Source organism: Tenrec ecaudatus, chromosome 16 (genome assembly GCF_050624435.1).
Source record: "Tenrec ecaudatus isolate mTenEca1 chromosome 16, mTenEca1.hap1, whole genome shotgun sequence".
NCBI classification, from domain to species: domain Eukaryota; kingdom Metazoa; phylum Chordata; class Mammalia; order Afrosoricida; family Tenrecidae; genus Tenrec; species Tenrec ecaudatus.
In genome coordinates, this window is record NC_134545.1 from 68,530,298 (window position 1) to 68,557,488 (window position 27,191).

The 27,191-nt window shown below is 40.1% G+C and overlaps 1 protein-coding gene across 17 annotated transcripts in view; it reads left to right on the forward strand.

Moving 5' to 3' along the window:
* The window catches only part of PCDH15 (protocadherin related 15), an 819,982-nt gene that overhangs the window by 767,032 nt on the left and 25,759 nt on the right, over window positions 1-27,191 (forward strand). For all 17 annotated transcript variants that reach the window (XM_075535092.1, XM_075535093.1, XM_075535090.1 and 14 more), the window contains one exon: window positions 22,896-23,072. In XM_075535092.1, coding sequence (XP_075391207.1) covers window positions 22,896-23,072 — 177 coding nt within the window. The remainder of the gene's footprint in view (window positions 1-22,895; window positions 23,073-27,191) is intronic.

The following is a 27,191-nucleotide window of genomic DNA, read 5'->3' on the forward strand; positions in this document are numbered from 1 at the left end:
AGCATTTGTTCTGAAAATTGTTTTAGACCTCGCTTCTTAAGCAGCAGGCTACTGAGAAATGTTCTCTGAAATTGTTTACCAAGTAATTTCCTCAGGGTACTGTGGCATGTTACAGGAAGAATGATAGGCGACATTCCCAAAGCAGAGGTTACTTTTGATTCAAAATGGTGTTCTAGCCTCCAACTTTTGCGTCGTCACCATCTCATGCCAGACTCACAGTAAGTTAATTATTTAATAAGTACTCTTATTCAAGATACCAAAAGGAAAAGAAAATGCAAGTTAAATATTGGGGACAATTAAAATTGTGCTACCAGAATATTGGCTATAACATACTCCATTTAAATTATTAATTTTTCTGAGTACTTTAGAGGAATTTGAATACATGCTTATTAAAACATAACAGAGAAAAGAAAATGTTTGTGAGCCAAGTGTTCTAACCTGTGCTATAAAGGGAAAGTGTTTTTTTATATCCCCAAAGTGAAGTCCATTAGTGTGCACAATAAAAGCAGGCATTTTTCAGGTTCCCATTACACTTATATTTTCAGCTAAAAATCAAATAAATCTTTAGAAGCACAATTGGCCAAAGGACTGAGAGAAATGGAAAGGCGTAGAGTGAGTAAATTTAAGTACAATGTCTTTATCCTCTACATATGTCACATCAGACCACTAGCTTATTGTCAAAGCTTTTCCTTCCCCAAATGGAAAGTAACAAGAAAGGAGTTACAGTGTAAAATAAGAGCATCATGTTCTATAGATATATTTCCCATCGGAGGCTTTGATTCAACAGTTGTTTTATAAGATCTCTAAAATACCTAGCGGGCATTCTTTTTCCTATCCTCTATTCCCCTACCCACCACGCATGCCTCTTCTACTCCCACCTCCTTGCTAGATACTTGAAATGTTTTCATGGACTGAATCATATAAGCTAACACATTTATATATTGTGATTCTGGATAATGAAAGATTTATTTATAACCTTATACTTCTATTATAAGCCATACTACAGGGTTAATATGTATTTTTCTTGAAAAACAAAACAGTAAATGAACCACTGCCATTAAGTTGATTCCAATGTGTAATGACCCTGTATGTGCTTTTAAGACTGAACTCTCCAGGGGAACATATAGCCTCATTTTTCTCTTTGTAGCAGCAGGTGGGTTTGAGCCATCAATCCTGTGGATCCCAGCCCAGTGCCTAACCTACAGAGCAACCAAGATGATGTACATTAAATGTAAATTGTCTATATTTACCAATTATAAAACAGATGCTGACAAAGTGAATTAAGAAAACACAACCTAACTATATACTGAAGAAACTGAAGATAGAAAAAAAATATATCCTTAGAGATTACTAAATTCAGATACCTTATGAACAAAAGCCAATCCCTTTTCCCTCTTAATCCTTTTTATAGATCATCTCCTAACTTTTTCCAGGTTTTCCATAATTTACCTTAGCTTGTCCTGCTATTTATTAATATGCAAGTAAGTTCAAGTATATGTTTAAACAAAAGATTAATTTGTATTAGCAAAGGCACAAAAAATTAGCTGCTTGCATTAATCTAAGATTCACTAGAGGCAAAATTTGATTCTTTTTAATATTCTACCATATTCCAATGAGAGTTTAAGTCCGTTTATAAGGATTAATATAATTTATTATCATGAAATATTGTTAAAATTATTCAGACAATTATGACAAAGAAACTAAGAAGAATCACAGAAAGAGGAAGAATAAATATGCTAAAAATCCCTGTAGAATACTTTACAGAATAATCACAAAGTGAGCTATTATTAAGATCAATGTGGAAAAAACAACAGAATCAGTTTTGAAATTTATAAAACCAAGTCTTTTTTTGTGTGTGGGAAAATAGAGTTAGTTTGGATCTAATGAAAGGTTTGTGGGTTGGGTTTTATCCTGTGGAATATCATAGAGAGTTTACTGCACAATGTAATGAATAAAATGCTCCATTTCACATAGGGCATGGCTTAGATGGAGAAACTCTCAGAGTCTGTGTTTATGAAATAGCGAAGTTGAGCATTTCAGAAATGCCTGGATTACATAGCCTTTCCCCTGGGCAGCTGTAATGCTTATTGATTTCTTTAGTGAAGCTTTCGGCGGGGGGGGGGAGGGGGGGGGACTTTGACAAGTACCTGGAGCTGAGATCCCTCCATTGCCAGTTAAATATAAACCACTTACTTCAAAAAAGGCTACATGGGATTTCAGTTGTGAAGCCTATGGAGACTGTCACTACAAGAAATAGCTAACATTTGGTGGCTCTGACATTTGTTGGGTTTTGAGTGCTTAATGAGTGTCATAGAATTAACTCGTCAAAAAAAACCCTCTTCGATTTATGTACAATAGCCTCCCCACAACCGCATTATACAGACAACGTTCTTCAAATTTTCAGTCACTGTGTTATTTTCACAGATAGAGCTAGAACATTGATGGCAGTTTTATTTGAATTGGTATCCATTTACCAGCAACCAATGTGTGTCACTCACTCTACTCTAGTATATCGCTTCTAGAAGGCAATACTAATTAAAACTCCAGCGAGGTTTTCTAGAGTTAGCTGAGCAGGCAGGGCCAGAAATTCAAGTCAAATGGTACAGCAGGCTCCCACACAGACCGGTAATTGAGAAGACTGTTACTGTAATACTTTTTGTGTGAAACAAATGAACAAAAAGTTTACATCATCCCATAAGTACATACCATATGTGTCTTAGTTATAAAACTAATCCATGATGCCTATTTATGAATATATGAAAATATGTTTACATTCTCTTTTTATAATTAATTTCTACTTTGATGTAATTGTAAATATCTATGTAGGTAATAGATTTATGTGATGCTGTAAATGAAAAGGGGCATCTACCCCAAATAACATAGTTTGAAAGCAAATTTGATAACTGACCCAATCACAAATTCATTTTAAAAAATGAAATGCTATAATGCATAGCAAAAATAAAAACAAGAAGTGTCAACTACTTGCATATACCTTTCAACATTTATTCTAAGTTATTTAGAGAGACTATTTTTGTATTATGCATTAATAACCATGTGGGCTTTAATAAGCAACACACTAAAATATATTGCCATAAAATATACATGCAAATAAGATTTGGCATTTTCTGGTAAGTTTTTACCTTTTAAAATGTCTTCTAAAGTTGACATGTAGGGAGGAATATTGCATAAATATTTTACATTAATGTAAAAGAATAACACTCTAAAATTTAATTTTGTTTAATGATTAGAAGAAACCAACCAAATTTACATCTTATAGAAGGCTAAACAAACAGAATATGCCCCAGCAGGGTTTTCTCCAGGATAGACTGGTGGTGCTCATTACAAAGAACCCAACTCACAGATTACAGTAGACTCTGCACATAGAATGTGCCCCGTGGGATTCCCTATGCAACAGACAGTTCAGAGCAATGAAATTTACAGATAGCTTGGAATCTTTCACAGGAACCCAACTCCCAGAGGACACTCACAGCCATACAGATGATTTACCCTATGATTGAAACTTTTCAGATACTTAAGTTTAAACAGTGAATTTACTAGATTGGACCAGAAATTTAGAATTTTTATTTTGAAAGTGAAGGCTGTTTGTATGTGTGTGGGGTGGGGGGTAGGGGGGTGCTATTCACCTTATTTGCATTATTAGCAAACTATCAAAACTCCCAGGTGGGCTTGAATATCTCAGATATACAAAACCCTATGTTGTTCGTATCAAAGGAAGGATAATATGAGAAGAATGCAAATTTCAGACTACTGCATTGTGCTCATTCAATGGCAGGTCACTTACCCCAAATTTTGAACCCAGTGTTTTGTTAGTTGTTTTTCCCTCCCTGCACGTGCTTCATATGTAAATCTTTAGTTCTTTCAGCAGTGTTGGGTGGCTCAGCATGTCTTTTCAAATGCAAATTAGGGCTCCAAAGGTTCTAGGTGGAGCTAGTTTCTATCCTCAACTTCCATCAAGTGATGCCAAGTTATAGAGCCTTATAGGACAGGGTAGAACTGCTCCTGTGCTTGTCACTGAGGAGAAGCCCCATCTTTCCCCTGCACATAGGTTGCTGATTTTGAACCTTTAACCTTGCAGTTAGCAACCCAATGCATAACTACTACTCCACCATGCTCCTTATTTCTTAACTTGTCACCCAATATTCTACACAACCCACTGGCTTGAAACAAAAAGCCTGTATTGTTTCTGAGCAAATTTAGGTCTCATTTTATCATATGTGTAGTTCTTGGTCGTTTTTCATAGTGCAAAAGAGACCAATATAATTTAAGGAAAGTATTTATTAAGTTTTAAAAGGGACAAAGACCACGCAGACACATCCAATGGATGGGGAGGCCATTAGTACAGTCCAAAGGTATCCAAGGAAGCAAGCATGGATGCCTGATAGCTATGGCATGGGACAAAGGGAACTGCTGCAAATGCCTGCCTGGGGGCATAGCAATACATCACAGTTACATGTGGGACTGTTAGGTACGCTAGCATAGGGCTGGGACATCCATTAACACATGCCCATTGATCCAAAAAACAAACAGAATCAAAGGAGTGGCACACTACACATGCTCAGAGGTTCATGTTTCCTGCCGTGTACGCTTGGGTGGGCGCTGCACCTGTATTTTCCCACTTAGGACAGGTGAATTCAAATCAGCCAATGGTGTTGACCAGGGGTCATCCACCATGCCTCCCCATGGAATCCTTGGAAAGGCAGGAGCCCGGAGTCGACCCGGACTTTGCAGAGGACTTTTGCATGACTTTGCAAGCAGCTTCCAGGCAGGCTGCACATTCCGGATGAGCCCTGCGGTGCCTGTGTAAACCTGAGACTGCTTCTAATGCTCATAGAACTCACTTGGATCACAAACCAGGCTTTGGCGTAAATTCTTTCTCACGCAGAACCAAGAACCGAGGTATATCTATCCCCAGAGAGATCTAACATAAGTGGTACTGTGGCTCAGATAAATGGGCATGCGTTAACGGATGTCCCAGTCCTATGCTAGCCTACCTAACAGGACAGCAGTAGGGAGAGAGATCTATGACGGGATATGTATGTTGTTAGCTAGAAAGGTTTACAAGATTGGTGGGTGTTCCAGGGAGAGCACGATGGGGCATGAATCTCGAGTCTGCCAGCCTCCTGTACTCTCCCCAGCACACATCAAGGACACACCTAGGTAAGCCCGTAGGAAAGACTGCTCCTCCCTGGGCTTTCTGGAGAGGGTTGGAGGTAATCCACTTTAGAAGACATCCTACTGGAGAGCATGATAATCTACATCCATAGTTAATGATCAGAAAGAGTTCAATGGAGGCCCAGTCTATGTGGGAACTCTGCATATGGATTGGGGGCTACCACGGCCATCCATAGGCATCTGCAAACTTTACACTCAGAATTTAAGCTCTAATACAGTAGTCAGTAGGGGGCAGGGGAGGAAAACCCTCAGAGACATGAACTGACACATTGGCAACAGTGGGGTCAAAACAAATGGCAATTGTAAAGTCAATAGGTTTCATTATAGTAGGGACACAGTGGGTTTGGTGGGACTCAATGGCACCTAACAATAATAACCAAGCATTGGATCTCTTGAATCTATTTTAGGGTATAAAAGAGGCAGCAATTATAAGGTTTATTTGGACATGAAAACAGAATCAAAGGCCCAATTAACAGAGTTTTGGAAGCAGGTTTTATTGAGAAGCTTGCAGGCGGGTTCAGCAACTCAGGGTATTGAGCTATTGAAGCTGCACCACTGAAAAAATCCTGGCGGAGTTTTTATGCCCACTGCTAGCAGGCACAGCTGGGAAGGATCAAAGCTGGGGAGGATTGCGCACACAGGGGCTTCAGAAGGGAAGAGGTTGTTAATCTTATCTATATGTCAGGGACGGGTAGAGTGGAGCATACATATCTTCAGAAAACATTCTGGCTCCGGGACGAGCTGGCTCCAGGAATTTGGGGTTGAGCAGGGGAGGGGAGGTTGGTTAGGGGTCAGTTTTGAGAGCTAAGATTGAGGTGCAGGACTCAAAATGGAGTCTGTTGTGCCAAGACCAGTCAGCAATATCATATATTAGCTAAGGAAAACACTGATTAAGTCTTAAAAGGGACAAAGGCAACGCAAGGACAGATACATCATTCGGATGAGGGAGGCCATTAGCACAAGGTCAAAAAGGCATCTGAGGATTCGTAGTGGGGATGCTGGTTAAATAAGGCATGCACCAAAGGAACCGTTACAAATTCATGATGAGTGGACTAGCACAGCGGACTAGAGAGAGAAGCACAGCATAAGCATGGCTCCGATTGGGACAAGGACATGATGCGAGCTAGAAGGTGTACATGATTGGGAGGTCTTTGAACCGCATAGGGTGAGATTGCAAGGGCACAGTTCCTGGCTGTGCAACCCCCAGTACTGTCCCTAGTACAGTGACCTCCATCTAGGACACACTCTCGAGAGAATGGTTTCTGAGAGGGCAAACCCCAAGAGAAAAGGGAGGAAAAGGGAGGAGATCAGTTATTTTCAAAGGCACTTCACCTGGGGAAGAGGCACAGTTAATGATCAGAAAGAATTCAATGGTGACTTAATCGATGTGGGACCCTGCAAATGGATTTTAGGTTGTCACTTCCATCCATAGCCTTTTGCAAATTAGTGTCAGAACATAAGCTGTAGTACAAATTACTATCCTAATATTCATTCCGAGTACACATTAAGAAACATTTACTGTCTATAGTACATTCAGACAAAATACATATCCCTAAACATATAATCATTTAAAAACATTCAAGTTCATTTTTTTCTTCTTCACCCCTGTTTCCTTCCCATTCATACGCACCTACCCTTCTTTAGGCCTCTGACTGGGTGAAACCAGCGGACCTGACCCCCTACCGATCATCTCATATTACCAGCCTTGGTTTGAACATGGCCACTTCAAATGTGACTTCTCCCCCCACCCCCCTCTTAGTGCAGCAGAACATCCTTTACTAAACTTTCAGCCATTAATGATTAAAACATCAAAGTAAGTAATTCAGTGTCCTCTTAACTTTGGGGAAGAGCCCCGGTGCATAGTGGTTATGTATTGGGCTGCTAACTAAAAAGGTCAACAGTTCAAAACCACTAGCAGCAGCTCCGGAGAAAGATGAGGATTGCCTGAAAAGAGTTACAATTTTAGAAAACTGTAGGGCCAATTTGATCCTGCCCTATATAAGTCAGAATCAGCTCGATGGCAGTGAGGTGTTTTCTCATTCAGTCTTGGTGAGAGAAGCCCTACTGGCATTGGGTTCAAGGTCAGCAGCCACTCAGCAGGTGAGAGACTAGGTTTTCTACTGCCCTGGAACCCACAGGGCTACTTCTCCACTGTCTGGTAGGGTTTCTATCGATGGACTTTACAGCAGTGAGCTTAATTTTAGAGTTTGGGTAGCCTTGGTGTTTGTTAGTAGGCATGTCCAAGCCCTTGGTCTCGCAGACAGGAAACTCTTTTCTGCAAAGTGTCCCAAAGCTCTTTTGAGTCTTCTGAGTATATTCCCAAAGGCATGCTACTCTACCAATGTGCTCCATCCTTGAGGCAATGAGCTCAGCTCTAGCTCTGAGTTGGCAAACCTAACTCCCCCCAATAAAGTGCCTGGTGTCCACTCATTCTGCCAACCAGGCTCCTGCCTGAAAGGATCTACCTCCCTTGCTTGATGAACTAGGAAGCCACAGTTCTGTCTTCTTTCAGTCTCTGGGTTTGATCTTCTGCTCTTGGGTTTTCTCTACCGCCACTTCTCTGCCTCTATTTTCTGTCCTCTGTGTGTCTTGCATTGAGGAGGTTTGGTGCAGAGATCTTGGTTGTACTCCATGTGTACTTTTTCTTTTCTTGGTGCTAGTAAGATTTCCTTTCCCACCTCTGGGATGGCTCTTCTCAAACCAAGTAGGATGGCAAATGGAGACATCTACATGTTAGGCTTCCATATATCTCATTTGCATGGCACCTCACCCACAAGTGCACCATGTGCATGTTTGCATTATTAGCAAGTCATAAATCTCTTTGGTGGACCACAAACATGCCATATGCATGTATGCATAGTCCTACCCAGGAGTTTGGTGGAAATTCAAAAGACTATAACTAGAAAGAGCATACGTAGTAATTCAAAAGATTTTCTTTTCCATTTTTCTTCTTTCCCATATATTTTATGAGGAAAACACACAATTCCTGTGGTAGAAATAGTATAGTAACAAGCACCAACTTATATCCATGATGAAAACAACTTATCAAAATGCACTTTGACTTCTATTTGCAAATGAGAAGGTTGTGCATAGAATGGACTATAATTATGAAAATTGAGAAGGGTAAGAGGAGAGGACTTCAGTTCATTAGGACTTGTTTGTTAACACTTGTCATTTTTTGTGGCAGGAGAAAAACAAACAAACATCTAGAGAATTATTAGTTTACAGTTTATCTGAACACTTTTTAATTATAATCAGACAGTGTTAACCAGGATTCACACATTGTAACCCACATCAAAGAAGTAAATACAAGAAGAGATTTTGAGGTCTCTTGCCTGTTCCACAATGAGAAAAGGTAAACAAGAAATACAATAATGAATATATTTTTGTGAATACATTGCTAAACACCATATCACCAGTTTTGACTCATAATATTTGAACTCATTTACGAGGAATAAACAGAAGAACGAGAACCAATTTATTTCAGTTACCATGCACCAAAACAATATAAAACGCAAAACAAAAAATAAAACACACTTGGATTTAGGTAAAGAAATACTTTACTTGAAAGGAGTATTGCGGTGGATGAGGGAGTGTGCACAGCCAGTTTAGAGGGAAAGGGTCTGTTTGTTGGGAAAGAAGAATTTTTAAAAATATTTTTCCCACAAAGAAAATCTCTATATAAATGGAAGAGGAGACGTTTTATTGTTAAATAAGTATTAAACCAAAATTTGATGCATCATAGGCAATCTCCTAAGAGATTGCAAAAATAGAAAGTACTTATCCCTCCCAGGTAACCCATCACTGTGTGGAGGGGGGTTCCCACAGTCGGACGGGTCCTCAGGAGAATCTTTGTGAGTGTGGAAAATAGTAGAGACAGACAGACAGACAAAACAGGTCACAGGGACTCCTTATTCTTATATCAGGAGTGGGAGACAATGTATTTCCCAATGGGTATATATAACGAGGCAGAGCTTTCAAAAGGCATACGAATGCCATCCAGCAAACATATTACACAGTCAATGGGTAATATCCTAAGCGGGTAATATAATAAACCAACAATGAGGTAAGTCATCATTGTGGCTAAGTGCTACTTGACCTTGAACATCCCTGAGCCTTCCCCGTGAAAGTAATGCAAGAGATGTCAGAAGAGGGCTTTCATCATTTCTGGTGGGTTGGCTATAGAACTTGATGGCTCTTATCTTCACATAATTTCCAGGCACAGGGAATAGCCAGATGCATGAATGATTCATTTTATACGGTAGCTCTTTCATGACAGCTCCTTGATGGGGGGTTTCTGGAGGGACAGTGTTTAGACATGAGAATGTGTATTAAGATTTATTTATATCTCCTAACTGTGAGGGTCTTCCCCCACCAGAGGCAGCCTTCCAGACACATAATTGTGAGCATGGAGGACTTAGCTGCACTGCATTCTCATCCAGTCCCAGGGTTTGCCAGCATGACCTTGATGTTTTGGGGGAAAGATGCTAATGTTGTAGTGTCTTTCTAGCCAAGTTGTAGATTTCCTAGTTGAGGTGTGGACCACCTCTGTCCGGGAAACTGGAAAGTAGGAGAGGATTACCCAAGCTGTATTTTAAATAAGACAGCTGCCCTGTCCTTGAGTTTAAGCCTTCGATTTGTAGACATTTCAAAGATACAGGAAAGATTTTGCAATGGCAAGTTTTCTAAAGTCAATTCTTAAAAAGAAAAGGTAGGAAGGCAGTCTTTTCCCTTCTTATCAACAAACACAATGAAAACCTCACCATTTCAATTTGTTCTGGACAGCCCAAACAGTAGACTACTAATTGAGAAGTTATTTGGTGTTTATTTATTTATTTAAATTAATAAGTTTATTGGGAGACTCTTACAAATCTCATAAAATCCTTCAATAGTATTAAGCACATCTGTACATATGTTGCCGTTAACAATTCCAAAACAATTTATTTCTAATTGAACCCTTGGTATCTGCTCCTTTTTTTCCCCTTGCTCCCCACCCTCCCACTTTCATGAATCTTTGATCAATTACATATTATTATGGTTATTTTGTGTCTTAAACTGTTCATTGCATCATTTCACCCACCTTTCTGTTATTTGTCCCCCTGGAGGGGCAGGTATATAGTCAACGTTGTGATGGGTTCCCCTTTCCTCCCCTTCCCATCTATCTTACCCCTCCCCATCATCCCTACCCTCAAGATATCACTACTCCCGCTACTGTTCTGAGGGGGTTTTGTGTCCTGAATTCCATGTGTCAAGAGTTGTTATCTGTACTGACGTGTATACTCTGGTCTAGCTGGATTTATAAGGTAGAATTGGGTCATGGTTGTGGTGGGGGAGGAAGCATCCAGGAACTAGAGAAAAGATGTTTGTTTTGTTGGTGCTATAGTACACCCTGGTTGAAACACCCCTTCCTTGCAACCCTTCTGTGGGGGAATGTTTTATGGGGGAATGTCCAATTGTCTACAGATGGACTTCGGGTCTCCACTCCAACCCCCCCCCCCCACTTTCACATCGATATATTGTTTGTTTTGGATCTTTGGATACCTGATACCTGTTCGTTGACATCTCATTGTGGGAAACAGAAAGATTTCTCCCAAGATGTCTTCCCCAAATATATGCCAAACCTAAGATGCTATTTGCTACACATGGTAAATGACTGTACTCTAGGGTGTCAATGAAAGTAGGTCAGAGGTTATTTTCCTTAAGGGTATCAGCCATCTAGAGCAACCAAACTGTATAGTCAGACTCACCCCAAGTAGGGCCCACTCCCTTCTGGTATTGTTCCTTGAAAAAGTGCCTGAAGGCAAGCCCAGGGCCACTCAAGGATGACTAAGGTTAGGCTACTATACTGAGTCTAGGTCCACTCACTTTGCCAAGTATGTACCCCTCTTCCATCCCTTTACTTTTGTGTGTACTCCCCTAGGTCATCCCCCTCCTATTGCTTGTATTGCCTATGTTACAACCCCTTCCTATGACATAGACTGTTGTCTGTAATCAGAAGGCTTGTATGTCCCCAAAGATAATATAAGCTTTGGTTAGAAATAAAACCTCATGCTCTCTCTCCTGCCTGCTTGTCCCCATCTCCACGTGTATCGCCAAGAGGAGTTGTGGTGAGCATGCTACTATGAAATGTGTCTGACTCCTTCATTTTACTCTCTCTTTCCCATCTCTCCCATTTCTCTATGACTTTACTATAATATTTATATATCTTAACCATACAATTGCGCCTACCAAACCTGTGATTAGTTGTGGGGGGCTGGATATTCCCATACCTCATGATCACAAAAGTTGGTGCGCTTCGTCCATGTGGGCTTATATGCTTCCATGCTAAATGGCTCCTTATTTAACTTCAAGCCTTTGAGACCCCAGACACTGCATCATTTGAAAGCAGGGCACCATCTGCTTTCTTTACCACATATGCTCATGCACCCATTTTGTCCTCAGTGATAATGTTGGGAAGGTTGTCAAAGAGTGCCAGGTCATTAGAACAAAGTGTTCTATTAGGCAGTTTAAACCCAGCTCAGGAATGTCATGGGATAAAGGTAAGAGCATTTATTTCCATAAAGATTAGAGCAAAGAAAATCCTATAACTCTCAGTTTTACTAACAGTCAGTGTGCATTGGAATCAACAAACTAGCCACAAGATTGTTCTGTTTTACTTTTCAATTTTTATTTGTTGCATATGTTAGGTAACCAGAATAGGGACAGTGGGGTTGTCCCTCCCATGCCTGCAAAGCCTCCCTAGACTGGATGGGAAGGAAATAAGGCAAGTATTAAGCACCATCAAGGACCTCCGAAATAGGCATGCTCAAATTCAGGGCCCAAGCCAGGTGGGTAGTATACCTGGGCGGCCCAAACTGGGCCCACGGGGGGGCTGAATTCAGCCAATGGTTACCCAGTACCTTCAAACACACCTCCCCAGCTAGAGGTCTGAAATACCCTGGCTGTGGGAAGGCTGGTCTCTCCTTTGCCCTGCTCCTGCCCCTCCTTTTGCCAGGTGGGCTGCGCTCTCTGGTCTTAATTCCACACATGTGGGTGCATTGTTCCACGAGGTACTTGTGACCAGTTGTGAACTTCCGTGTAGCCTCCACGCAGCTTGGCATGCTTCCTTGAAATAGTATGTACCCTTTGAGTCTGTAAAACCTCAAACTGTCTGTCCTTCAAAAAAACCCACTTGGATTGCAAATGGGCTTCAGCGTGAATTCTTTCTCGTGGGAAGCCAAGAACCAAGGTCTGACCCACTCTAGAAGCCTCACACACACACATATTGCAAAAGAAGAAACTTCTGGTCATGAGATCTGTGAGCCGCTTCAAGTAGAGCAGATTTTCAGCTGGGTAGTTGTTGCTGTTAGGTGCCACAGAGTGACCCCCAGTCATTGCAACCTTGGGGGAAATAAAAGGTGCCTGATCCTGTGCCACTGCCATGTTCTTCTGACTCTTTGGTAGTCCGAGCCCTTGGTTGAGTGTTGTGTCAATGCCTCGCTGCCAGACATGATGGCTTCACTTTCCTGATGAGTCCTCCAGAGGAAACATGAAGGGTCCCTGTGGGAAATCAAACTGGGAAGAGAGTGTTTGTGGACAGACCCTCAGCATTCATACCTTAAGGTATCTGGGAGGCCCAGGCTCCCATGGAGGAAACTGGGGATGTATCCCACTCATGTTCTCCAAAGTAAAAGTTATTTCCCACAATGCCCCCATATTAAAATGCCAAATTTAAGGAGCTGTTTGCAAATACATGGTCACTGACTATACACTTGGAGGTCAACTGCCGTAAGGTTATTTACCTGAAGGTTGTATACCAACAAAGGCAGTCTGATCCTATTGTCTGGCCTACCCAGGTAGGACCCACTCTCTTCTGATAAGGTTAATGGATGATTGCCCTGAAGGAAATCCCAAAGGCTACTAAAGTCAAGCCAACTCAGATGACCAAGGGTAGGCTGCCATCTTGATTCTAGAGCCCACCCATCTTGTTACATTGGTGCCTTCCTATCACATGTATCCCTTCATTGCCTCCCCTTCCTGTTGTGTGTACACTCCTAGCTCATCCCTCTCCTGTTGCATGTATGCTTATTGTACAACCCCTTCCTGTTACCTATGTTCTTACCATGGCCTGTGTGCCCAAGATCATGTAAGCTCTTGAGATTCCATTATGGAGCCTCTCTGCACAGCCCAGGCCCATGAAGTCATGACTACGAAGGCGAGCATTTGCACACTGTACTTTGTCTGATGTCTCTTTAGTTTTACCCCTCAATTACACAAATGCCCCTTGGACCCATTCAGTTATGGGGAGACTGGTCCCCCACAGCTTCCAATGTTAAAACAGCTAGAATGATCCATGTGACAGTGGGAACAGCACAACTGGACAATCATTAAAAGAGTGCTTGATGCCTGAGTCAAGCCTACTCACTGTCCTGGGAAGGGGATCTTAAGGAGGCCTAGACGGTTGCCCTGCAAAATTAAGGGGCCTGTTAGCAGGAGGGAATACTAACCCAAATTTAGCTAACAGTTTTGTTCAGATCCGTGGAGACAAAAAGTTGAAATAGTCATTTATGAGCAAAAATGATTTTGAGAGCATCTGAGTTTGACATAAACAAATAAGATAGTATCCACTGTCTTATCTGAGTCATATGGGTTATTTGTTTGTTTGTTTTCGGTAGGGGCTGATGGTGGGGAATAACTCATTTTCTAGAACCATGGTTCTCAACCTTCCTAATGCTGTGACCCTTAAATACAGTTCCTCATGTTGTGGTGACCCCCAACCATAAAATTATTTTTGATTCTACTTCAAAAAAACTGTAATTTTGCTACTGTTTTGAGTCGCAATGTAAATATTTGATATGCAGGATATCTTTTAATTTTTATAAATTGAACCTAATTTAAGCATAGTGATGAATCGCAAAAATGATATATTGTGAAATATTTATTTCTAATGTCAAATAAATGAAATTTTGCCTTGAAGCATGGTATAGCAGGGTAACAGTCTTCACACCAAGGTGCTCATATGTGGGCGTATCTTGCATGTGGGTGGACCACCTGGAGATGATAGAGGAGCGGTGTCTCAGTTCCTAAGACTATCGCAAATGTGTATTTTCTGTTGGTCAAGGTGTCTTAGGTGAACCCTGTGAAAGGGTCTTTAAACCCACAAATGGGTCATGACACACAGGTTGAGAACCACCTTCCAAACCATAAACGTGGATGGGTACCTTAACCATGACTCCTTTATGGGAGATCAGGCGCCAGGCAAAATTTAACTTCGCCAAATATAAAAGTTGGTATTTTTGTTAGGTTTTTCTGATTAGGAATATCTTGGTCCTAGACCTTGCTTGAGAAATAATTCACTGTGAAGCCTATTTTGTGATCCAAGTGAGTCTGGATACAGGGTAGAAGTTTAAGGTTTTACACAGGCACCCTCAGGGTACCTCACCCCCACAGGTGGAGACCTGAAGCCAGAGGAAACCGCAGCACAGCTGGCCAGGGAGTAGTAGAAAGATGGAGGAGGTCTCAAAGTTTCTGGCATTTCAGGAACCTCTGCTGCGAGGCGTGGTTGATGGTAGTGGTTGACCCCCATAGGTGGAATTAAGCCCACCTGGCCTAGCTTGGGCCAGTGCAGATGTACCGCCCACCTAGGTGCACTGTCCCACCCTGGCTCAGAGCCTGAATTTGAAGCATGCCCAGTAGACACCCTGGCTCCTGTCCTGGCTACCTAACTTTTTCTGAGCCCCAAAGTCAATTTAATATTGGCGTAATTAGTCAACTTGTTTTAAATATGTGCTTCTTTGCCAGAAAAATATTTCTGCAATGGAAACCCCAAATAGTAAGTGATTACAGAAAAACAAAGCATAAAACAAACTCCTTGTCAGTAAGTCAATTCTGACTTATAGGGACTCTATAAAATAGGATAGAACCGACACTGTGGACTTTCTACACTGTAATCCTTTAAGGAAGTGGAAAACCTCTTTGGGAGAAACATATTTCTCCCCAACATTTGTACTGATATATTTAAGCACTCATGTATTTAGGAAATTTTAAAACATCTTGGCCCAAAATATCATCTTAGATTTTTCATTAGGTTTCCTGTAGCGACATTTCCTAGACAATTATCCTGTAAAGTCAACATGGAGAGAGTGGGAAGAGAGTAAAGGAATGTGGACGACAGACAGTAAATCAAACTATGATTAGCATAAACCCTTCTTTTAACATTCCAGCCCTAAGACCACTCTGGAAGTATTCTATGGAGCTTGAAAAAGAGAAGGCGATGTTTCTAGGATGTTAGCATGATTAATTGGGAGAAGTTCAAGTCGTTGGGGGAACAGAAAGATTGTTCGTATTAAGCTAGAAGCCATTTTTTTTTTCAAGAGGCACAAAAGGAGGGAATGGGGTAAGTAAGGTGGAAGTAGTCTTGGAGAGGAGCACCTGCGGGGAGGAGGACATACGCTGATGGGAACGTCCACCCTTCGAATCTTCCACTGAATATTGCACTCAGCCAATGCAGTCAGTCCCAGGTTATAAACAAGGTCCATTCATAATTATGTCTTTGACAACTTTGAGAAGAGTACAAATAGGTGTTTGATGTCTTTTTTAGCCTCACTTTAGTAAGGTGTCTCGTCAATGATTTTAAAACTGCATGTTCAGCAAGTGAAAATCATTGTGATGAAGAACGGCTTGTAAATCGGATTTGCTTCAATTGCTTCCCACTGATATTGAGCTTGAACTGCTGCTGAGACACGCAGGAGCCAAATCACTGAGAATGTGCACAGCTCCTCACAGTCCTGCCAAAATTCCAATATCATGGATCAGGCTCCTGACATGGTTCACCACAACTCGCTTGAACTCACATTTCAGGGCTTCAACCTGTTCCAGTTAGCATGACAAATGATCTAAATTCTAGAAATTCCTGTCTGATCCTATTTTACTTCTATGGCCAGGAGAGAGACTGTTCAAAGCAAAGGCTTACTTGAAGGGCAAGTAGGAGCAACTCGTATGCCAAGACAGCCTGCACTTATTGATTATCATAGTTAATTTTTTGTTTTAGGGTCTATTTATCTTCACATTATACACTTGACTTGTTTTATGAAGTCATACACAAGTGCCTAATGTTATTAGAAGGCATCCATTTTTCGTAAGGTGCCCGCCAGATTTAATAGCACATTGGGTAACATTGCAATTATAGTACTTCCATTCTGAAAAGTTCACCGAAATAGAAAACACTGGGATTCACAATGGAGGAAAAACATTGGATATTTCAAGGTGTCAGAGACCAAACTGAGAAGGGAACTGGGCTCCTATTCAATATAGACAATATCATAGAGAGACACAGCCTGATCTGTGAAAAGATACTACCTTTTAAAAAGCCTGGACTTCAAGAAGGATAATCGTAAATTAATTTCTAAGCTTTACATTTATTTTTCTCTTAAAAAAGAATTGCCTATAAAAATTGACCTACTTCTAAGAAATAAAAATCTCAAAGATTCATATGTATGCATATAATTAATAAAAATATGTATCCTTCAGGACATTGATTTTTTAAATCCTTATTTTATGATTTATATCTATTCAAAGGAGATCTGGCAACAGCATTGTTAAATTCTCAACTATTAATCAAATATGATAGTTGACTTCTGTAAAGCTTCACAGCATTGGAAACTCTCTGGATAGGTCTCCTCTATCCTATAGGGTCACTATGGTTCTGCATTAACTTGAGAACAATGGAGTTATGCTTCTTATAAAATGGATAGATACCTAAGCAGGCATTATAATTGTTGTTATAGTCCAATGAGTGATTCCAACTCAAAGCAACCTTGCGTACAACAGAAGAAAACATTGCCCAGTTCTGTGCCATTCTCACAAATCATTGTTATATTTAAAATCGTTGTTGTAGTCTCTGCATCAGTTTACCTCCTTGAGAGTCTTTTTCACACACCTGACCAAGTGTAATGTTCCTCCTGATAACATTCCTAAAATATGTGAAATAATGTCTGGCTAACCTGGCTTCTTTTGAGGATTCTTATGACTGTATTTCTTTCCAGACAAATTCTTAGTGTTACAGTTGTGGGGATCTTTCTTCTCTTTTGATGCGATATAATTTGTCTTAAAGACTGTAGGTTTTTATCTTCTTCTGTAAGTGCTTCAAGTTTTCTTCATGTTCAACAAACAAGGTTGCATCATCTGCATATGTTAATGATCTGTTAATGACAGGTCCTCAAATCCTGAAGCATATTTTTTACATATAATTCTGCTTCTCTGATTATATGCTCATCATAGACACTAAATAAGTATGTGAAAGAACACAGCCCCAATGCACACCTTTCCAGATTTTTAAAATGATACAGCATCGCCCCAGATGTGCCTATTTGTCATACTGTGGTGGTTTGCATATTGCTGTAACACTGAAATCTATGCCCCTAGTGTTTAAAGGCCATCTAGGTCTTTCAATGTGAATACGTTTCAGCAGAGCTTCCAGAATCCAAAGAAGAGGTAATAGACTATGCACTTCTGAGGAATTATCTGCTAGAAACGTTATGCATAGCAATGGGACTTCGTCAGATCCTGAAAAACCTCATGAATAGCAGCAGACCATTGTCAGACATAGTGCTGGAAGAGAGGATGAAAGACACTCAAAATATAACTGAGGAAGGGCTGTCTTCTCAAAGAAGAGTCTGGTGTCATGGCTGGTGTAAAGCTTTAGGATCCTTCAATTACTGATGTGGCACACCTCAAAGTGGGAAGAAGCAATTACAAACATGTAATAATAATTGGAATGTGGGATGTATGAAATATGTCTCCAGGAAAATTGGAAGTCATCAAGAATTAAATGGAATGCATAAGGATTGATATGCTAGACATTAGTGAGCTGAAATGAGCTGATGTCCATCAATTTGAATCAGACAATCATATGATAATGACAAATTCAAGGTAATGGTGTCACATTTTATAAAAGGACATTTGCAGACCTATCTTAAAGTACAGTGCTTTCTGTGCTGGCCTAATGTCTATGTGCATACAAGGAAATGCAGTCAAATACAAATATTATTCAAATATGCATACCAGCCATGATAGTTAGTGATGAAGAAATTAAAGACGTCTACCAACTTGTCAAGTCTGAAATTCATGAAACCTGGAGGCAAGATTGATAAGTATTGGTGGTTGGAATACAAGAGTTGGGACAAAGAGGAAGGAACAACAGTTGGAAAATATGGTTTTGAAGTCAGAAATGCAACTGTGGATCACATGATAGAATTTTGCAAAACCAGTGACTTCTTCAGAGCAAATAGGTTTCCTCAATAACGTAAATAATGGCTATGCATTTAGGCTTCTCCAGAGGACTATACAGGAATCAAATTGACTTTATTTGTCGGAAGAGATGCTGAAGATGCTTAATATCAGCAGACAAAAAGAGGCCAAGGGCTTACTGTGAAAGAGACCATCAAATTTTCACATGTAATTTCAAGTTAAAGTTGAAGAGCATTAAAAAATAAGCCCATTAAAAAAGAAGTCCGTGAGAGCCAAAATACAATCTAAGGTGTATCCCATCCGAGTTTTGAAACCATCTTAAGAATAAATGTGGGTTCATTAAAGAATGATGAAAGAAGACATGACAAGCTTGAAAAAACTCAAGCCTTGAGTTGAAATATTGAAAGATTCTCTGGGCAAAATATTGAAAGCTACAGGAAACATCAAAGAAGACGGAAGAAATACACAGCCACTGCATCAAAAAGAGCTTGGCACCATTCTACCATTTCAAGGTGTAGTGTATGATGAAGAGCCAATTAGAATGTACTGAAGAAAGAAGTTTGCAGGGATTTAGACCAGCTATCCCGCATCAAGCTGGGTTCGAACTGAGGCATGCGGATGAACGGAAAAGAAAGAGCTATGTATAAAGCATGGGATCGGGAGGACTCCAAGCTGATGGAGTATATTTGAAGCTTGGTTTTTATATTTTTCTTACACGAGGGAATTGGTTACAAAACAAACATCAAAGAACTTAAACATTCCTAAACTCTTATCTATGCAAATGTTACTTAACTAGTCACAGTTTCTTAACTTTAGAATAATAAAAGCACTAGGTTCAAGGACAATCACAAGGATATGCAGGATTCAAGAGAGCCTCAAAGAGATTGTAAATAACTGAGTTATCCCTCAATGCTTTTTGCAGCAAAGTCACAAATAACAGTCATTTTGCAGAGAAACTGAGACACAGAGACACAGAGATGCAGGGGACTAAATAGTCACCCATTAGTAAACACCTTGATCAGCAAGATGCTTCCTACAGAAGTTCAAGCTGCACTGAAGGCATGAGTGAAAAACGAGGCTCCAGGAATTGGCAGAATATCAACAGAAATGTTTTAACACGCTGAGGAAGCACTCACTCAGATATGTCAAGAAATCTGGAAGACAGCTACCTGGCCAACCTTTTGGACAAGAGTCCTATTTGTACTCATCCAAAGAAAGGTGACCCATCAGAAGGCAAAACATTTCATTAATATCACATGCAAGAAAGGTTTTGCTGGCCATTCAACAATGGTTTTAGCAGTACCTGGGTTTCAAAGTATTTTGTTTGATTATATTGAGGGTTTCTATGAGTCAGAACTGACTTGATGGTACCTAACAGCAGTAATTGTGTCTGCTGTTGTGTTTGAACAGCTGCCTCTTGATCGATAGAAATGCCCTAGAATTCTTATTCTTGGAAATATTATCCAGAATTTGTTAGGATACACCCAACCAAATGCCTTGGCAGAGTCAGGAAAACACAACAGCTTCCTGGCACTCTCTGCTTTCAGCCAAGATCCATCCATTATTAGCAAGGATGTCCACATTCTACATTGTCTTCTAAACCTGGCTTTAATTTATGGAAGATCCCTGCCCATGCAGTTTTGCAAGTGTTTTAAATTTTTCTTTAGCACAATTTCACTTGCACGTGATATTAATGGCCTCCTGTGATCTTAATGACCTTGTGGGATACTTTCATATTTTTTGGATCATCTTGCTTTGAAAAGGTCACATGTATGAGTGTTTTCTGATTGGCTTGACCAGGTAGCTGTCTCCCAAATTTCTTAGCATAGCTAAATGAGCATTTAAACTGTTGTATTTGTTTACTGAAATATCTCAATTCGTATTACGTCATTTGCTAGAGTTATGTTTTTCAAAAATACCTTCCGTTCACCTTGGACTTCTTCCATCAGTGTTATTGTTCCTTGATCCTATGCTATTTCCAGAAGTGATTCTACTTTGATAAATTGTTTTTGACACAGTGACTTAGTGTATTTCTTCTATTATCTTTTGGTTCTTTCATATTAGTCAATATTTTGCCTGTACAATCCTTCAGCATGGCAATTTGAGACATGAGTTTCTTCTTTAGTTTTTTTCAGATTACTTAATGCTGAATGTGTTCTTTGTGTTAGATTTTCTAAATCGAGATCTTTTTATACTTGTTTTCTTGAGCCACCTTGGACATCTTTGGCTCAGGTTTTTACTTTATCATTTCTTCCAAACTTTGGCTTTTTTACCTTCAACCGTAAGTTTCAGAGCTTCTTTCAACATCTCCTTTGGTCTTTTCTTTCTCATTTTTTTTTTCTAGTGAGCTTTCGCTTTCTTCATACATGATGTCCTAGATGGCAACCCACAGCTCAACCTCTCTTCAGTCATTAGTGCTCAGGGCTTCCAATGTATTCTTGAGATGGCTTCAGTATGCCAGTGGGATATCATCCATCAATGTTATAATCTGGCTTTCGTGGACTTAGAAATGTTTCTTCAGCTTCAAATTAAGCTTGCATATGAGCAATTGATATTGTTCTTCCTTGACCTAGTTCTGATGGATGACATTGCGTTTGACCACTGAGCTAGTTAAAATTTATTGTGCCAACCTGGTCGATAAACACAGGTGGGGTTAATTGAAGGGTGGACAGATACATGGCTCGGTGAGCCTTGCCTTTCTAGTTTTCAGGTCTCTTGCTTTCTGATGGTAGGACCAAGGTGCAGCTGCCTTAGCCAGTTTCCTGCTCCAACTGACAAGGCTCACTTCCTGCAAGATATTCTCGAGGAAAAGCCACATGGACCTACCCCGATGCAGCCCTGGGTGCTGGAGCAGCCATGTGGAGAACCCTGCCAAGGCTGAGATGCTTACATGCTCACTGATTCAGCTTTCCTCCTGCAGTCAACTTCATTGTTTCTGTTTTGTGAGATGGAGGAGGACATTGTGGATTGGTGTTGGACATATGGATTAATGTTGGACTTGTGGGCTTGGGCAACACTGTGTTAGGATGTTTTCTTGATTTGCATTTAACCCAGAGACATATTAAACTCTCTCTTATACATGAGTTTCTGTGGATTTGTTTCTCTAAAGTACCCAGACTAATACAACCATCATTTCTTTCCATAGATAAAGCCTATTTGATTACTGTGGTTCCATATAGTGAAATCTGTGTGTATATATGTCATTTATGATTTTGATAAAGGGTATTTGCAATGAAAAATCATGTGTTGCTAACTTTGATTATGCAGTCATGACACTCTTTGAATACCCAAGGTCATAATTTCCAACTACTGCTCCCCTGCCTTCCCTGCCCAACTTTTTGTGTTCCAATCAGCAGTAATTATATTTGCATCTTGACTGCATGTCTGATTGATTTCAGATGGCAGAAATTGATAAAAGGTCCTCAATTTCTTTATTCTGGAATTATTAGTAGGAATGTAAATTTGAATAATAGTGGAATTAATGAATCTTATTATAGGTGTATGTAGATTATCTTATCACTGACAGTATTATAATTCAGGATAACTCATGAATTTTTTTGGGGGGGGACAATGAATTCTACACTGTTCTCTTCAGTTTATCATTCCCAACATAATAGATCGTGTAACTGTCTGGTTTAAAATGACCAATGCTAATTCAATTCAGCACACTAATACCTGGAATATGTATCTTAAAGCAAACAATTTCATTTTTGAAAGCGTCTAAGTTTCCTGGAGTCATTCTTTATAAATTCCATATTGCAATTATCAATGGACATTTGTAGCGGTTTCCTCTCACTTTGAGTAACGCTTCCACAGTAAATGAAGATCCCTAACGCTCTACTCCATTCACATCATTAACGTTGACTCTTCTTTGTGGAAGCAGCTACTTCTCAGTCATGTGCTTTTCAGCCTGCATGTTCAAGGATTATATTGGACAATGTCTGCTGCTATCCATAAAGGGTTTTTCAAAGTTCTTTAGCCAAACTTTTAGAGGTAGATTTCCAGGTCATTTTTCTTAGTCTTTCTTAGTCTGGAAGTTCTGCTGCAACCTTCTCCCCGAAGAGAACCTCACTGGTATTGGCCATCCAGTGGCACAGTATCTGGCATTACAGTTTTAATTATACATAGATGTTTTTATCTGTACCCCAGAGCTTGCTTATTCAGTGCATTTAGCATTTCCCATGCGTCACATAAAGCCAAATGGTATAATAAATTCAGAAAGTGTCGACTTAAATAGGACATAGTTGATGACCTAGTCCTACATTATTCAGTCCTGAGCACCCCTGGGAAGCAAATACAGCGAAAACATGGGGGAAAAATTTTTCTCTCTCTCTCCAAAGGTTCACGTTCAGTAAACATTAGCAAAACTCAGGCTGTCATCATTTTTCATTTACTAAATGTCATCTCAAGTTGATTTTATTTTCACCTCAGCAAACCCATCAGAATGTCATGTTTGTACTCTGTTTGGTTTATAGGATTCTGGATCGCTATGTTCAGGAGCAGATTCCTGGGGCCAAGGTGGTGGTGGAGTCCATTGGTGCTCGTCGGCACGGAGATGCCTTTTCTCTAGAAGATTACACCAAATGTGATTTGACTGTCTATGCAATCGACCCCCAAACCAACAGAGCCATTGATAGAAATGAGCTTTTTAAGTAAGTACCTCTTATTTTGTGTAAGGACTCTCTGATCCTTCATGCCATGTACATTTACTATGTCACCCACTGATCATCTCTGTTTAAGTCTATCAACACCAAGAAATTAAAATACTGAAAATGGCAAATGGGTCTCCAAAGTGCCTTGTAAGCAAAACTCTAGTAGATCGTCGTTGGAATCCTCACATCTTGGGAGGTTCCAGTTCCAAGTTTGCAAAGAGTGATTTCAAGGGGTGTGTCCTTCTTAGGAAGGAGACCTGGTGCATACTGGTTATGAGTTGGGCTGCGATCTGCAAGGCCAGCAGTATGATACCACCTGCCAGCTCTGTGAGGGAAAGATGAGGCTTCCTCCTCTGTACAGGGTTACAGTCTCTAGAGCTTACAGAGGGCAGTTCTTCCCTGCCCTAAAGGGTCGCTATGAGTCAGAATCGACCCAATGTCGGTGAGTTTGGAGTGCTTTTTATGAACTTTGGGGAAGTTGTTCACCTCAGCAACAAGCAACAACCGACTGAGAAACAGCAGTATAACCTCACTTTTGCTCCAAGGCTCTGATGATTTGAAAAGCAATATTCAAATACTTTTGGGAAGTGACAGTTTGCGTTCAGCTAGTGTGCTTAAATTTTAAGACTAAATCCAGCTTTTTGGACTATCGACTAACCAGAAAACACTGGTACCAGACATTGCCCTTGACATGTGGGTGGGGAAAAGGAAATAATCACTCCCATCTATGTGACATTTTACCTAGATATGTACTTGCGTCTTTAAGTTCCCAATTCTGAAAATTGGATCTATAAATAAAATGCTACGGAATTTAAAATAAAACAGTCCTTCATATTTTCCCTGGAATGTTAAGTGAGCACAGTTTTATACATTTTGTTTTGTTGTGTTTTCAATTTATTAGCCATTTCTGCTTTCCTCTTAGGACACCCAGTGTTCCATTGGGTTTTATGGGTTGCAGTTATTAACTAAATTGGAAGATAATTTTAAAACACAAAATATGGTTATATGTGTATGTATATAATAGCTTCTATATATGTGATAATCAACAAAGATACTTTTTAATTAAGGCTTTCTTTGTCTATACACACACAAACAAACATATATATGTCTTAAACACTAATCTACTTATATGTTCACATATAGATTCCTTTTTCTCCTTGTGTATGTTGTCCACTAGATTCAGACTCACGTTATTAGGTGCCACTGAAAGGACTTTGTGCCTCAAAGTGACCCCATGTGACGGACTAGTATTGGCCCAAAGTGTTTTGTTGGCTATATTCTTCAGGGGAGCATTTTATTAGGTCTTTTCTACTAAAATCCATCTACCAGTTCTTCCCCTCTGAGCACTTAACCATTGCATCACCAGGGTGACTTTGTCTATTAAATTCTATAAATCATTCATAAAAGTTTACTTAGAATCTGCTCACTAACTTCATACTTCCTATTTTAGCACCAGTAAATAATTTATAATATCAACTTTATTTCCTAAAAATGATGGTTAATTGATATAGAAGTTATTCATCACTTCACATTAATAACTCTGCGCAAAAGAAAACGCAGTCTACATTTGTAAGATGGAAATGACTGAATAAGGCTACCAAATTTAAATAAACTGGGTGATGCCTGCAGTTATCACTGACTGTGAACCAGAAGTGGGAGGTTTGAATATAGCAAGAGGTGCCTTGGAAGAAAGGCCTGGTATTCTACTGAACACCAGTCAGTGAAAATCTCATGGTGCACAATTCTACTCTGACACACGCGGGAGCCATGACTGAAATCAGCGTAGCAGCAGCAGATATTTGGTTTGGACTGTGTTTCCTCATTCTCGGGATAGCTGCTGGGGTTCTGTAGGGTTCTCCCAATATCCCTTCTCAGCACCTGTTTTTGTTGGCTTTTTCATGTCTGAAGCACAGAAAAGGTATATGTGTATACTTTTATGGCGCCCACAATACTAGTCTTCTCTTACTTGGTAACTGGGCTCAGTGTGTGTTTGTGTGTGTATGGGGGGAAGGGAGAATGTGTCTGTCTGCTTTTCTTCCTGCTCCAGGCTGTGCACGTGTGTTTTTACAGGGAGTTTTCTCAGTTTTTCTCTTTTCTTCTCCTTGACATTGACAGAGAAGCTCAGCTTTACATTTCTGGTAGGTCTTCAGTGTGAAAGAGTTTTGCCTCTTCAGATGAAGTACTGCATATCTGCCAAGAGAGTCCCCCTCCCCTTCTCCTGTGGACAGTGGGGCCTTTATCTGGAGAGAGAGAGAGAGAGAGAGAGAGAGAGAGAGAGAGAGAGAGAGAGAGAGAGAGAGAGAAAGAAATACTCTCAATATGGCTTAAAGATCAGAGGAATTACATAGTGATTGTGCCAAGCTTAGCAGAATACATCCCGCATAGGTGCATTACGAAGGGCCTTTCTCTTGCTTCTATCTGTCTAACCGATTGTAAGTAGTTCCATGAAAAAGAGTTTAGCAGTGAGTGCAAGGTCCCCTTTGTTTGGAATTTTCTTTCACTCCAAACTTCTAGGCTGGCACACACTTATCTTTTAAACATTTAGTAAAACTGCAATTTCTTTTTTTCTTTTAACTTTTTCTCCCAAAGAGACTCACACTTTCAAATCCCATTCATTTCTTTGTGACATCCGCTTAAGAAACTGTACGCTCAATGTTATTTAATTTTACTTAAAGTCTACTAGTTAATTGAATTGTGTCGTTCCCATTTTAGCACCAATAAAATAACCATTTATAATCAGCTTAATTTTCTGAAGAACCACATTTATAGAAGAAAGAAGATAAGAACACCCATGTGTCTGTCCCTCAGATAGTTGTTGAAAAGCAGTGTTTAAAAGCACACACTTCAAAGAGATTGAAAAATTCAGCTCGAATTAAGCTTCTTTCAACTTTTTATGTACAGGAAAAAGCAGAAAGCATCCAAATACTAAAAATGAGTGAGTTGAAAAATAGTTATGATAGATGAAGGGCTTGGTGGTCTACCCATGTTTTGCTTCATTAAAAAGAGTAAATTCATCCAGGGGGACCCGAGTAAGAATATATTTTAACCATCTGCCACATAGTAAAGCCTAACCGAAGATGCCTAGTCATTACTGCTGTGTGCCATGTAGTCGCTTCTGACTCATAGTGACCCTGGGGGACTGAGTCGAATTGCTCTCTCGAGTTTCCAAGGTGTGAGACTCTCAGGAAGCCTACAATCATAACTTCCTTCTGCAGAGCTACAGTGGGTTCAGAGCACAGACATGGCTGTTAGCCGCTGAGCACTTACTTAACCACTACAGTTCTGTAAAGTTATTCTAAGAGGTATGTTTTCATTTGCAAAACCAGATTGATAAAAAAAAAACAAAACACCCTACTGACCTTTTGTTGAGGGGTGGAGATTGGAGTAGTTTTGAAGCTGAAATTTAAGTTACTTAAGCTATCTGAAATGGAAAGATTGACAAACTACCCCATGAAATTTCTAGCTTATCTAAGTCACCTTTCTATTTTTCTATATGGGAGCTGTAAGTTGTGGAGTAACTAAATTTTAAATCCAATGGTCACTCTAGAAATTATAATAAATTTTGTCAAAAGTCATAAATATAGGAAATACACAGGCATGAGCATTTAGGTGTGTTTTGGGTGGTAAAATATTGGGCCATTTAATTTTCTTTTGCTTTCAGCATTTTCCAACATAAGCATGCATGTGTGTTAAGCTGGGTTTTCTAGAGAAACAAAGCCAGGTGCACTCCAGGATGTATTAGAAATAACTTTATATCAAGAAAACCATTTACATCAGGGAAGCAACCCAGCCTACTCCAACTCAGTTCCCTGGGTCATGTACCACCAGCAAGAGCCACCTCCAGATTCACACAGCGGCCCTCCAGGGAAACAGGAAGGAGCAGCAGGAGGCAGGTAGATCACAGGCTGGTGGATGCAAAGTTGTAGAGGGCCCAGGACAATGAGGACATGGCAGGGCATTTCAAGTCCATGGTTAGCAGGTCACATGTATCAAGCAACTCCAGAGTTATATGCAGAACCCAGACAAGTAGGAAGGAAAAGAGGAGCAAGAGAGGGCAAAGTTCTTCAAAGTATCTCATACAAAAAATAGCTCATTCTTTCAAGGAGATATCATTAAGCC